The sequence below is a fragment of the Vigna radiata genome, chromosome 8, assembly GCF_000741045.1.
Source record: "Vigna radiata var. radiata cultivar VC1973A chromosome 8, Vradiata_ver6, whole genome shotgun sequence".
In the NCBI taxonomy this organism is placed as follows: domain Eukaryota; kingdom Viridiplantae; phylum Streptophyta; class Magnoliopsida; order Fabales; family Fabaceae; genus Vigna; species Vigna radiata.
The window spans coordinates 10,100,611-10,116,053 of NC_028358.1; the positions used below are offsets into that span (position 1 = coordinate 10,100,611).

Sequence of the window (15,443 nt, forward strand, 5' to 3'; positions counted from 1 at the left end):
AACATCAACAAAAAATTAATAGTTTAATCTGTAACATAATTTCCCAAATTCAAAGATATCAAAAAGAGCTTGTTCAAATAATGTATACTCAAATTGTTTNAATAAAATGAACAAAATCTGATACAAGCATGTCAGAACATGAAAAAAAATCATTCCATGTCTTTAAATCCCCCAGAACAAAAAACAAAATCGCAAACCCCTATCGGGTTTTTGAAAAAAAAAAAGAAAGAGAAGTGAGAAAACAAAAATGTGGAGAAAAGAGAAGAATTAAGGAAGGGGTTTTTACCTTCTCCTTGAAGAATTTCAGTGAAGTGAGGGTGAAATTACCGTCAAATGAGAGCAAGTACCGTGAGAGTGATTTGTGAGAATAGAGGTTACTTTTTTGGTATACACAACGAGTGAAGAGAGTATTTTATTTTTTAAGGTTTCATAAATAAAATAATAAATTAAAAAAATAAAATTAGGTAGGTGGGTTGGTGGACCAACTCGGCTCACCACGGGTTCAACCCACATAAGCCGGGTTGAAATCTGACCCGCACATAAGTGGATTGTATTTTTCAAACCCAACCCGACCCGAACCCGTGACGGGCCAGATTGGTCCGCGGGTTGTGACCCATTTTGACGGCTCTAGTAAATATGATATTATATGTAATTGTTCTACATAATTTCATTCATAATGAATAATTAATGAGTTACGTAATTCTTAAAAAGAAAAATTATTTGAAAAATGAATTTTTTATTTATTTTTATCAATTTTTTATTTTTTGAAAACTTTGTATACAAATTTAATAAATGACGAATTTCCATTCTCTTAAAGGGGAGACTTTTGGTAAACAAAAAGAAAGATTTGGCCAACCCCACATAAAGGAACCATGGAAAACTAATTAATTAAATAAAAGAACTTTTTCTATTATATATATATTTTTATTATATACAAAAGTGTTAAAAATATTTTGGAGTGCACATTTGCGAGTACATGATTATTTGATACGATGTTGAAATCTAAACTAGAATACAACTAATTGATTCTACATTATATAAAATCATTCTAAACATTCAAATTTAATGTTTAATGTTTATAAATATTTTTTCATTTTTTTTAATTTAATTGAATTTTATTATGTATTTATTATTATATTATATTATTTTTTATTTCATTATATAACTTTTTTTATTCTTTTTGTGCTAAAGTTAAAGTTTGAGAATCTTAAAAAGATTTATTTCCTCTTTTTGTCTTTTTTAACCATTGATTAAAACATATTTTTTATTTTTTATAAAGATTTATTTCCTCTTTTTGTCTTTTTTAACCATTGATTNTTCCTCTTTTTGTCTTTTTTAACCATTGATTAAAACATATTTTTTATTTTTTATAAAGATTTATTTCCTCTTTTTGTCTTTTTTAACCATTGATTCAACATTTTTTATTTTTTAAGAACAAATTTATTTACTTAGACGAAATTAAGTGTTGATATGTGATATACACACATTTTATGTCTTTAAATCAAATATATTCTAGTTTTTTTTTTTTTTTAATTTGAAAACAAGGACCATACAAAAATTTCTCTATTCCTAACTACGAAAGGTCCAATACTTTTATTCTTATAATCGTGTCTCAAAACACAATCATGACACTAATATACTTATTTCCTTAATGAATAAATAAATCCCTATCAAAATTACGTAAATTTTGCACAATTCTCTTATTGAATAAATAAATCATATACTTATTCATACATTGTCTTCCAAAATCATGAAAAAACTAAGATGTACCAGATGGGCCAAACGGCCACAAAATCACCTTATAAAGACAAGACTAGACGGTTTAAGACTGATGGTCGGTCAAAATCCGTAATCATACTTATGCCAGGTTTAAGGTAAGAATTGAATAAAGTTATTGGATTGGGATTGAGCCATGATTAAGATTTCACTAATTCCAGGCCCATGGCAAAACCTATAAGTACAGGTCAAAGGTAAGAGGTAGATGGTTCATATTTACTACGCATTTACTATTGTCCCAAACTTACTGTACGGACTATACACTAACTTGAGCGTCGAAGAACCTTTGACAAGTGCACCTCCGGACGACATTTGAGGACACTGAAGGAGACTAGTGAGCGAGACCGGACGACATTGAAGGACACTGAAGGAGACTAGAGAGTGAGACTAGACGGTTCTAAAGGTCAAATTGTGAAGATGTTAGTAGTGACTCGACCTCGCAACCAAAACAATACCAGATGGGTCAGACGACACTTGACCATCTCAATTTGTGCTTGTCACCTCATGTTAACCTTTGTGTCGTTTCAGTCTCAGGGGTCGGACGACTACAAGATCACCTTGTAAAGACATAACCGGACAGTCTAAGACGGAAGGTCGGTCAGAACCCGTAATCATACTTATGCCAGGTTTAAGGTAAGAAGTTATTAAAGCCATTGGGCCAAGATTGGGCCATGATTAAGATTTCACTAATCCCATGTCCATGGAAAAAACTATAAATACAGGTAAAAGGTAAGAGGTAGGTGGTTTTTATTTACTACGCATTTACTATTGTCCCAAAATTACTGTACGGACTGTACACTGACTTGAGTGTTGGAGAACTTTTGACAGGTGCACCTTCAGACGACATTGGAGGATACTGAAGGAGACCAGTGAGCGATACCGGACGACGTTGAAGGACACTGAAGGAGATTAAAGAGCGAGACCAGATGGTTTTGAAGGACAAATTGTGAAGGTATTAATAATGATTCAACCTCATAACTGAAACATTTTGACGCCCACCGTGGGGCTAAGTGACTTGACAAACCCAATGGTGACCACGAGAAACATGAATGTAGAAGATCCCGCCGAAATGATCAGGATGTTGCAACCAAAAATGGAGGAAATGTAGTAGCACCACGAAGCAGAGGTGGCGACCATCCGAGCAGAGTGCTCGACTTAGATTGTCAAAGAAAAGAGGCCAGGAGCGGGCGAGAAGGCGGAAGAGGAGCGCGACAAGGCCGCCTAGGAAGACCAAGCCGAGCATAGTAGTATGCTAGATCCAACGTGGAAACCGACCGAGCAGGAGCTCGAAGGGAGTAAGGCTAAGGCCGATCATGCTGAAAGTGTCGCAGTGAGTATGAAACTAGTAGTGAAGACCGAGAGTTCGTCCGCTCTCCTGCCTTTGTCCAAGCCATCACGGACGTCCACATATCAAAACAATTTGTTTACCCACAGTCCAAGGTGTATGATGGAACAACCGGCCCAGAGTCCTACATCAAGAGTTCTACTAACACAATGCCGTTCTGAACTGGCAGTGATGCCATATAGTGCCGAGCGTTCTCCCTATCATTGGAGGGGGAGGCATTAGAATGGTTTAACTCATTGCCTCCCAATTCTATCGAGAACTTTGAGGGTCTACGATGCATGTTCAACCGATAGTTCGCTAGCAATAGCACTCAAGACATAACCATCTTCGACATAGTAAACCTCAAACAAGGAAAGGAGTAAACGTTGAAGGCGTTCATGGATCGTTATCAAAAATTCGTTCGACGAACAAAGGGCCTTAACCTTGAGTTCGCCCTCTAGTACATCCTACCAGCCATGAAGTCGGGGCTGTTCAGATAGTGTCTGCCGGCGCACCCCAGAAACTATATGGAGGATTTGCACGAACGGGTGGCTGATGAGATTAGGGTAGAAGAGATGAAGCTATCCTACAAGAAGGAAAACCAGGAGGTGCAGAGTGAGAAGCCGGATGGGAAGAAACTTGACAACCAGTTGAACAAGCCCGGAAGGGCTAAGCAGAGGACTAAGGTTTCAGCAGTATATCCTACTGAACGCCTCTCGTGCCAGAATATTGCAGGAAGCCCTGAGCACCGAGCTAATTCAAGTGCCCAAGCGACGCCCGACACCACCCGGGGAAGAGGACAACAAGCATTGTCTCTATCACAAGAACATAGGTCACACTACTGAGGAGTGCGTGATTCTGAAGGATAAGATCAAAGCGTTGATCCAAGCGTGACACCTGAAGAAATACGTAAAGGTTAACCGCCCCGAGGTACCGGTACAATGGCCACGTAGTCCGCGGAGGCCGAAGGAGCACGAAAGACCAAGGTATGGTTGGAATGACCATTCCCGGTCTAAACGACAGCGAAGTCAAAGCCGAGGTAGAAGTCATGACCGCCTGTTGCCTGGGCACATTAACTCGATCTCGAGAGGGTTTGTGGGCGGGGGTTCATCATCATCCCCTTGGAAGTGCCACGTCTGGGCCTTGCAGTCCTTCCACGCAGTGGAAGAGCCCAAGAGGACCATGCCTCCCCATTACTTTTACAGATAAGGATTTCCATGCCCCTGATCCCGACCCGGACGATCTTATGGTCATCATGGTAGAGATAGCCCGTTACAACATAAGCAAGGTGCTCGTCGATCAAGGCAGTTCAATGAACATTCTCTACTGAAAGACATTCCAAAAGATGGATATTTCGGATGGCTTAATCGTCTAGTATAACAAGCAAATAATAGGTTTTGCAGGCGAAAGGGTGGATACCCAAGGCTACGTGGACCTGAGCACTCGCCTTGGGACTGATCGACATAGTGAGGAGAAGCAGGTGCGTTTTCTATTAGTGGAGGTCAATACCTCGTACAATGTCCTCCTAGGGCGACCGTGTTTGAATGCCTTTGGAGCTATCGTGTCAACCCCCCACTTTACCATGAAGTACCCGTCCGGCAGGGGGACGATATGCACAGTCCGGGCAGACCAAAGAACAATGAGAGAATGCTACGCGGGTGGCTTAACCCCTAGATGGTCAGGAGGAAAACCAACCGATCGGAGGTGGCTATGGCAGACCTCGACCCGTGAACAAATACCGAAGACCGGCTAGAGCCATTGGGAGAAACACAACTGGTCTTAGTTGGGAAAAATGACTCCCAAACCACAACAATGACAAGGGGACTACGGTGTTGAAGGACACTGAAGGAGACTAGAAAACGAGACCGGACGAATTTGAAGAACAAATTTTGAAGGATTATCCTATTGTATTTATACTCTTGATATTTCGTTGAAGTTATCAAATTAATACTATTTTACAAAGAAACTTCAATATTGTCAAGTTAGTAGTTAGCAAACTAGATAGGGTTAAAGTAACCCTGAGTCGTTTCCCAACGAATACGGAATTTATTTTCAGTACTTGACTCTTATGGAGACTCTGAAAGGTTAGTAAATGTTATACAATGCTAATGAAATTAATGTTTGCAGAATGTTCTGAGTTTAATTGAAGAACAAATAGGAAACTTATAAACAATTATAATGAAATAGACTAATTTCATTACTTTTCCAAGATAGATTCATCATCGGTTATCCACATATTATTGTTCATTTGATTATTGCTTGGGTTTCAAATTAATTAAAGTACATTCTTAATTAATTTAAGGGCAATCTTACAATTAATCAAAGTAGATTCTCAATCAAAAGCAAGACCTTTCTAGATTATTTACAATAAATTCAACCAAATTACATTCTCAATTAAATCCTATTGTGTTTAATCATATGATTATTTTTAAATCTCCTAACCAAATTAAAAGTTAATTATAATCAAATTAAATTCTCAATTAAACACGGTGGTCCGAAAGTTGGTAAAAAGGACACTGACAAACATCTAGAAAAAGAGATAAGTGTACAAGAAAAAAAAGTTCTCGACACTACCCCTTTTTCCATTATACACTCGCTTGTTTTCCTTACAGACTGCCAGCCAGATCAAGGCGGCATCCTCCACATTACGCACCACATAGGACCGGCCAACCCATTCCAAGAGGTCTTTCTTCAGGTGGAGATTGAACCATGATTAGGGTTTTGATAATCTAGGCCCATCTAAAAAAAAAGTAGAAGTCAAAGATAAAAGGTAGGTGATCATATTAATTATAAATTTAAGACTTTGCTCTTATTACTGTCTAAATTAATTAATAACATAAACATCGAAGTGCCTTTAATAAATACCCCAAACGGTTTGAAACATCAACAAGAAAGTATTTTAACAAAAAATAAACAAAGTTACTCAGATAAACAAGGAACAAGGAGTCTTCATTACTCGACAAAAACAAATATATATCCATGATAACTAAACAAGAATAATCATATTACTACATATAAATATATATATTTATTATATTTATAAATTTTAACTAATATCCACAATTAGACGCATGCTCGACATAATCTAATCGTTGAGTAGACACACCTTTAGGAGTGTATGATAAATGTGTAGACATAACTTTTTGTTTTTTGTTGATGATATTCCATTCAAGAAAATCTTCAATGTGGATGCAATCATATAAATAACATTTTGCCTCACTTTTCTTGTAATCAGCTAAAATATATCTTAAACATTTAATTATTGGCTTCACGCACTTTAGTGACAATCCAACTCAACATAAATATCAACCTAAATTTTAGTGGGTTTTGTCATCGAGTTAACTCCAACGAGTTTATGATGGAAGAACTCACACACATATTACTCATCCAAAAATTCCATTAAAAAAACAATTTTAAACTTTATTTCACTGAAACGTATTCGAAATAGTTATTCAATTTTGTGAGCTTCTCCATTTCACATAAATTATGTTAACACCAATTATAAATTATTAAGCAACTCCAATATAGAGTTATTTATAAAAGTTATTTGATAAAATAAATCATTGGATAGAATTTCTTATGCAAGTATACTTACTAAAAAAATGTATGCTGTAAAGGAAAAGTACGAGTGAAAATGTATTTTAATTATTACGTTATATGTTAATTCCATAACTCATACATTAATATTAGTATATATTAAAAATATCAGCATTAGAGTGAATCTGTAGACAGGGTTTTTAAATCTACATAATATTATAGAATCCACAAAATTAAAATAAATAACGTAATTTAATTTGATAATTTTTTATAATTGAACAATAACACATTAAATTTTAAAATATATTTTCATAATTATTTCAATGTCACGTTATTTCTGACAATAAATACAAATAAAATCTTATAATTTGTTTGAATAGAGCTAAAAAGTTACATTAGTTGTTTTGATAATCTCTTTTCGTTTATTGATCATGTAATTATTATTATTTGACTTACTTTTCAATTTGTAGTTAATTTTTGTTTAGTTTTTCTTAACATTTACATTTTTATTTTATTTAAGTTTTCTTCTAAGCAATTTTATAATTTAATTTAGCCTCATTTTTCTTTATAAACCTGGTTATAATTTGTTCTTATCTTTCGATTCATGTTCTTTCAACAAATGTGAACTTTATGATATACTAACAAAAATGTTTTCAGATGAAGAGAATTTATAAATATGTTTAAAATTACTTTAATATATTTAAATTGAAATTCTTTACAAATTCCTAATAAAAGCACTTCACAAAAAAACATTTCCTTTTAGTTGAAATAATTTATTTTCAATTATAAATTGCTTTTGCCAATATGTACGTATTAATGTATTTTCTTAATGTTTATACTTCAGCAAAGAAAATACAATAACATCATAATAATAAAAAGTGTAAACAGTAATTATCCAAAAAAAAATACAATAATATCATAATAAAATTTTAAAACAGTAATGAAAAAAAAGCCACTTTGATAACCATATATATTATTATCCCACTTCCTTTCATTTCATTTAATATAACAACATCTGGTAGATTCAACAAGTAATCCGTGTGTAATATTAATTAGTTAAGAACTAAACTAAAAAAATTCTAACATCTACAAGCATAGATGAATCCAAATTTTATTCTAATTTTGAATTTAAACGGTTTTCAAAAGGACGGCTATTACTTGTACAACAGTTCTACTGAAACAAGCAGTTTAAGAGAAAAGTTTTTTTGTGTGTGTGTGTGATTTATATATATATATATATTAAAGGAAAGGTAAGATAGGATCACATGTGATTCCTTGTAGTGTTGATAATTTGATATGTATATTTATAATGTTTTGTTGTTTTGGGTGTCTTTTCAAAGTAGATTATGATCAAGGTTTTAGGATGTTGTGGGGTCATGTTACAAGTTTTAAAATTAATCTAATTTGTCTTTCGGCTTAAATAGTTTAACTTGGATAGAGTTATGTTCTGGCATGACTAGTGTTTCCAGAAGACCATTTATTAATAAGGAACTTTTGACTATCATCCCTTAATATTAATTTTCACTTTTATTTGTCTACAGTTTTATTAGATTATGTATAAAGTTAGTATCACTTAAAAAAAAATAGCATATAATTTGGGTTTTTAACGCCAAATTTGTAAGAGATGTTAGATTGACGTCAAATTTTGTCAACATATGATGTTAATTTAACGTCGAATTTTGTCAACATTAATTAATTATTTATTTATTTAATTAATTGTGATCTTTTTTTACAATTCTACGGGATCTGAAAAGCTGAAAAACAACACATTTTAGTTTTTGGTATTTTATGAAGCATGAACTATGATCAACAACAAAGAATAATAACAAAAAATAAGCAAGTTCAATCAAACAATAACAAACAAGTTCAACCAAACAAGAACACACCCGTTCAACCAAAAAATAATCATAAACAAGTTCAACAAAAAAAAAAAACAACAAACAAGTTCAATAAATAAGTTCTTCAAAACGAAAACGAAAACTAACTTTCAAAAGGTGGGTTCATCGAAATAAAGTGTGGTCACCCCGTTAGAGAGAAAGCAGAAGGCACCTGTCAAGGACAAGAGCACGAAAATAATCGGTCAAAGCAAACGAAAATCATACATAAAGTAGTTAATTAACATGCATTTGTAAAAAATCAAAGAAATATTACCTGTGATGGTAGTCAAACTTCGTTCGAGAAAAGTCTGAGAAGAGAAGAGGGTCTCGTGCGCTGAGATAAAGTGAATGAATTTTCAATCTCCCACTCTAATTTTTATTAAATTCACTAACCTTTTAACCTCTAACGCTCGACATTCGACGTTTTTATTTACAAAAATGCCAACAATCATTTTTAACATTGGTTATTCAGGCCGTTAAACATGTAACGTTATATGTTGATTTTGCACTTGTGTATACTTACTCTCCATCCAAGGTGAAAAGTATTACTCAACAAAATATAATTAAAATAAATAGTTATAATATCTTAATATATATTATTTTCATATAATAAATATAATTATGAATATAATAGGTTACAAATCCTTTTAAATTTGATAATTGACACACACATATATTATAATAAATTTAGTAATAGACATTCTGTCAATTAATTTTATTTGTTAATCAATTACTATTTTTACATGTGTTATAATTTTGATTCACTTTTGTCTATAAAAGTGTTCACCCAATCTCACATACTTGGATTTGGATTTACTTGTTTATATACTTTTTGTCTTTAGATTTGAGCGTTGGACAATATCTCTGTAGGTGGATCTTTTTGGTTTCTTTCGCAAATCAAATCAATAGAAAATCTATTCACATTACTTCGAAGGACTAGCACTCTTTTCTAATAAGAATAATTGGGAAACTAAACCTTTTTCCTTTAAATAGAGAAGATTATGTAGAAAATTAATTAGATATTGAAAAAGAAGGGTTAATACATTTTGTGCTTTCTACAAAAGAGTTAATTAGTAAAAAAAGTGTTTGTGGATATTCTAAATTTTCAAGAATATGTCACATATTGTTTCACTTTTTTTGGGGGAGAGAGATAATTCATCATGGGTCTTTGATTAGATATTGGAATAAGTTTATGAGAATGGAGATACATAATCAATTTTTATTAGTTGTTTGTATTAATGTGTTTAACATTGTAGTCATTTGTTGTGATATAATATATGAATCATTTTGTAAATTCAAGTAATTTATCTAGGTGATAATTTCAATTTTTATTAATTGTTTGTATTAATGTGTTTAACATTAGAGTGATAATATATCAACCATTTTGGAGTTACTATCATCTACTTATTGCCTAGATAATTGCAAGGAACTATTTGATATTTATCTGTTTCTTCTAAATTTGTACTATATATAGGTATAAGAGAAAAATCCATCTATGATTAATCAATGTGGCTTAGTGTTTCGATTATTTCTCTCTTGAAGTTTAGTGTAGGTTGTCGTGGTGACTTTCCATCTAAGAATTGGGTGTAGGTTGCTAGACATTTCCCATAAATATCTTATTAAGAGGGTTCTATAATTTCGATTTTTAACCATCAAAGTTCCTATTCGAGCTGTGGGGTTTAATTGAATAACGGAATATTTTTATTCTTGTATTAGGACCGATTTGTGTTAAAACAAGATTCATCATTGATGAAAACAATTTTAAGATTATTTTTAAAGGCAATATTTGATAGTTGAAAGATAAAACGTAAACATTCACGCATTGTAATGAAATGTCAAGAATAAAAAAATAAATATAAATTGAATTCAAATACTTGTTATTGAATAAAATTCTAAAATTACTTTTGAAGAAAATTTATTTATTAAGCAATTATAAACATAATTAATTGGGTGTTATTATCGAATTTGACTAAGTTATCTCTAAAGTAAACTAACTCGAAGGTTGACATGTAGTCAAATTTATCATCGTAAGGGAAAAACTCTCTTGCAAGGATTCTAATATTTAAGTTATTAAGGAATTTTGAGTAATTATATGAATAAACAATGATTATAAGATCATACTTTCTACTATAACATAGATGGACTTTGTTTATATCATATATCATTATATAATATTAAAGATATACTTAAATATTCTTTTTTTTCCTTATTCAAGGAGGTTAATATTTCATATCGATCATATATTTGGATCTATATTTAGTAGACCATTTTCGAATTGCACATATGGACATCGACGATTCAACAACAATAATAATCTAAATTTGAAGTGAATAAGTACACAAATAATAAAATCATTCAAACATCAACATAAGACCAAAATTAAAAAGTGAGTAAAATAATATAATCAAATGAACATTAAATATAATAAATATAATGGACAAAGGAAGACAAAAGTTACCAAGATATAACATTCATTTGCAAAAAAAAATTATAATGCTAGTCAACAGGAACATTATTATACCGTATGTCTAGTCAGCCACAAACTGACCGGTCAACCTTTACTCGGATCATTGAAAGAGCCAACATCGAGACTGGTTGGCTCGAAATCAAATCGGTCGACAATAAGCCAACACAATTAACTTTATTGTAGATCAAATTAGAGACAAAGTGTGATTACCCATGATTGGGCCATGATTAAGCCAATGTTAATCAAAAGTTCACTTTGAAACCTATAAATACAAGTTTGAGGTAGGGATGTAAGTGATCAACATTTACTACACTATTAATTTTTGAATTGAACAACGTTAAATTGACTTTGGCATTAGAATGTCTTATGTAAGTATCTTTTAAAGGGTTGAACGAGTGGTTGAACTAAAACTTGAATTACACGACAACTTTCAAACCCCAAACGACTTATCAAACCTTATCCATTGACCTCGATCTTATATTCCAAAACAATTACTATACATTCTCTTTTCCATTCCCGTATTTAACTTTTACAAAAAGAGGTTTTGTCTGTAATATTTTCGTTACCCTACAAAAATTATATGAAATCCCCATAAATAGATATCTATTGGCACCTATATTATGTTTTGTTGAAAGTTTACTCGTCAGAAATTGTTATAAAACTATATGTTAACTTGGTAGTTGGAATTTTCAATACCCTCGTAACTTCTACTCCCATCAAATTTGTGGATATCATTCTCATTAACAAATAACTCCTATCTACATTTTCACTTCATGAAATTCTCACATAATAAAGTTTACTTTGAAAAGTAACTTCCATCTCAATAAAGGACTTTTTTTCTCGACTTATTTTTATAATTTCGATTTTATCAACTTATCAAAATCTAATTTCCACCAACTATGATTCTTCAAGCATTTTTACTTTTTTTTTATATATAAGATTTAATCTCACTTTTGGCACATCACTTACCTTAAGACAGAGTATAATAATAAGTAATTAGGATTTCTTTTAGGGGATTTCCTTATATGAGACAAGAAAAAAAAGGTTAAAAGGATCACCACAGCAATGATAATAATAAAATTCACATCTTCCAGGAAAAAAAAAACTTAAAGAAAAAGTGGATTTTTTTTTTATTAAAACTGGGAAAGGAAGAAAAAAAAAAGGTTAACATTCTCTTTTTAGTGCACGAAAGATCTTAGATTTTGCATAAATAAATTAATAGGTAATTTAATAATTATATAAAGATTAAAGAGTTGATGGTTCCAGCATTCGACCAGCACTATCTTTCCAAAAATATGATGAGAAGACAACACCTGTCAGCTTAGATGACGTCGAAGGCATGATAGCCCTAACATTTAAATACAGACAATACTGAAAATGGTATCCAACAATATTATAGTTTAATGAAGTTCGAGAGATTATAGTCCCCTTCAGAAGTAAGCAAATCCAACACCTGGGGAAACATCATTAGTCCTTTTCTAATTTCTTGTTTTAAAAATTCCCACCACCATATTTTTTTGTCTCTTACCTTGTATTATGCTTCCTTAAGCTTCTAGTTTTGTGTCCAGGTGCAATCCTCCTATTTTACAGGTGTCCTCAGGCAATCACATTTCTCTTTCCATATATATATTATTTCATTTTTTATTTGAGAAATGATTGGTTGAGATACTTAAATTTTTTACATTCATTTGACATTATCATTATTTACTTTTTATTCTCTTCTTTATTGAAAAACTACAAAATTTTATACTTTTTAAACCATTTTACCTTTATATCACGTGTCAAATGAATGTAAAAGTGTATCATATTATTATTATTCTTACTCTTTTATCTCTACTCATGTCACCTAATTGCATAACACATTCTTCAATTTCCAAATATGCCTTTGTGTTAAACATAAATTAATTTTACATGTAAGTCCTTTAATTTTCCTACCTCTTTTAACACCTAATAAACAAATAATTTTTTTATTTTTCTAATTGATTCATCTCTCAAATAAAATTTTACATCACTAGGATGGGATATTTATATATCACCACCCTTTATTAAAATAAAATAGCAAGTTATTACATTATTAAAAGTCTCTATTTTCTAAACCTCTCATTGTCACAAAAAAAATTTGCCCTAGATTATAAGGGGAGCTATTGTTTATCTCTAAATTGAATTTAATTATTATATTGATTATAAATTACTTATAGTTGGAGGGAAAAAGGAGAATTTTGAGTGTTCATGATATAAATATTTCTCTTGTTACCCAATTTATTTCACCTTAAGAAATAATATTACAAAGCAGAATCTAGTATTTTATTTTATAATATATGCAGTACTAATTTTTTATTTATCAAATAATTAGAATTATAATGGAATAACAGTAAGGAAGTTTTGTTGTAATTATTATTTAAATGAGAGAAAAAGTGTAATGGTATTTTGGTGATTTGGTGGTTGATGGAGAAGCGTGCAACATTTTGAGTGTCAGTTTGGTCCCTAGGGTTTGTTTATTGAAACATGTTCTTAGAAAAGTGTTACCCGTAGTACCTTAAACAGTGAAGTGGATAGACATCATACGAAGTTAAGAAAGTGACCTTTGATTGACTGAAACATCTCAGGTATAAATATGCAGCAAACACCACAGCCAAAACATGCATCAAACATTAGACCTAATTGAGTGTCACAGAAAGTGTAAGAAACCATTTTTCTCCAAGAACAACCCTTACTGCATGTATTGGGGGAAAGTTTTGGGTGGCCAGATAGGTGGTGGAGGTGTGATGGAAGAGGAGGTATGGAGGAAGGGACCATGGACTGCTGAAGAAGACAGGTTGCTTGTTGAGTATGTCAGACTGCATGGTGAAGGAAGATGGAACTCTGTTTCTAGGCTTGCAGGTAATTAACAACACTCGATCAACAATACTCTTTTACTGTTTACTTCATTGAATTTCACTCTTATAAGTTACAATCCAACTGTGTTTTCAACTTCTTCTCTACATAAGATCTTCATTTTGAAAATTATACTGCAGCATGGCAGAAACTGTTCTATGATCTGATATGTATTCATACAGTAGTTTTTTGTGTTTGTGTTTGAAAGGGTCTTTTGTAACTTTTATCTTCCTCTATTAATGTACTTTTTTCTATTAACTGTAAATTATTGTGATTAGGGATAAGGTTAACTGTGTATTATTATGTGTCAAAGTGTACATAATGATGTATTGTTTTGGTTTGTTCATCGACAGGGTTGAAAAGAAATGGGAAGAGCTGCAGATTGAGGTGGGTGAATTATCTGAGGCCTGATCTCAAGAGGGGACAGATAACACCACAAGAAGAGAGTATAATTCTGGAGTTGCATGCAAGGTGGGGAAACAGGTAAAATTTATATGTATGTTCATTCTCTTGCCCTTTTACAGCATTTTTTTCCAAGTTCTTGATTGCTAACAACAAAACCAAAAACTTCAGGTGGTCAACAATTGCAAGGAGTTTACCAGGGAGAACTGACAATGAGATAAAGAACTATTGGAGGACTCATTTCAAGAAAAAGGCTAAAAGTCCCTCTGATGCAGCTGAGAAGGCAAGAAATAGAGTCCTGAGGAAGCAGCAATTTCAGCAGCAGCAACAGTTGCAGCAGCAGCAACAACAGTATCAGGCACAACAACAGCTACAGTTCAACTTTGACATGAAAGGCATCATGGCCTTGCTTGAGGATAACAACACATGTAGAGCACCTTATGCAGCATCTCAATCTAGACAGGAAATGATCAACATGCAGCAAAACACCACAGAAGAGCAAGGATTCTTGTACTCCATGCTCAATGGCAACTTTTCTGCAGCAGAAACCTCACCTGAAGAAACTTTTTTGGATGGTCTGTGGAACTTGGATCATGGGAATTTCACTGTAGCTAGTGCAGCAAGCAAAGTCGGTCTATACAATTTAGTTGCTCCCTTCTGTTAATGGTTTAGAAAACTACTCCTTGGTTAATCTAATCTAAGTCATAGTTTCATATGCTCCAAGAAAAAATCTACAACTTTTGGAGTTTCCATGAGTAATTGTTGTTGCAGAAGCTGTTTGATGGAAATAGTAAATTATATACTTACTTTGTAATCTGTCAATAAAGTGTCTCATTTTTTTCTTATAAAAACTGAAATGAACTTTGCTTTTGGATAACAACCACACTAATGACAACTTTACAGCTTCTAGGAAAATAAGGAAGAGCCAAAATGCAATAAGAAACTCATAAAGGGAACTTTCCCTTTGCATTTATCCCAAAAGCTTATTAAAATAAACACATGAGTTATTTTAATAAAGAAAAACTTTCTTTAATAATTTTTTTTAACAACTTTTTTATAACGCATAAGTGATAATTTATGATTGATTCGTTTTAAATATTATTTTAAAATAAATTCAAACAAACAAATATTAAAAAATATTGTTAAAATATCATTATCCTTTAATAAATCTTCTCACATACTTGGA

The 15,443-nt window shown here is 32.1% G+C and overlaps 1 protein-coding gene across 2 annotated transcripts; it reads left to right on the forward strand.

Moving 5' to 3' along the window:
* Positions 1–13,540: 13,540 nt before the first annotated feature.
* LOC106771656 (myb-related protein 305) lies at positions 13,541–15,071 on the forward strand. Of its 2 annotated transcripts, none has more exons than XM_022784746.1 (3): positions 13,541–13,861; positions 14,209–14,326; positions 14,429–15,071. In XM_022784746.1, the coding sequence occupies exons 1-3, from the start codon at positions 13,621–13,623 to the stop codon at positions 14,919–14,921; spliced, it is 852 nt and encodes a 283-aa protein (XP_022640467.1). In that variant the 5' UTR covers positions 13,541–13,620; the 3' UTR covers positions 14,922–15,071. The 2 variants fall into 2 exon arrangements, with proteins under 2 accessions (XP_022640467.1, XP_014513141.2); XM_014657655.2 differs by having other exon boundaries at positions 13,553–13,861; positions 14,209–14,338.
* The last annotated feature ends 372 nt before the right edge of the window (positions 15,072–15,443 follow it).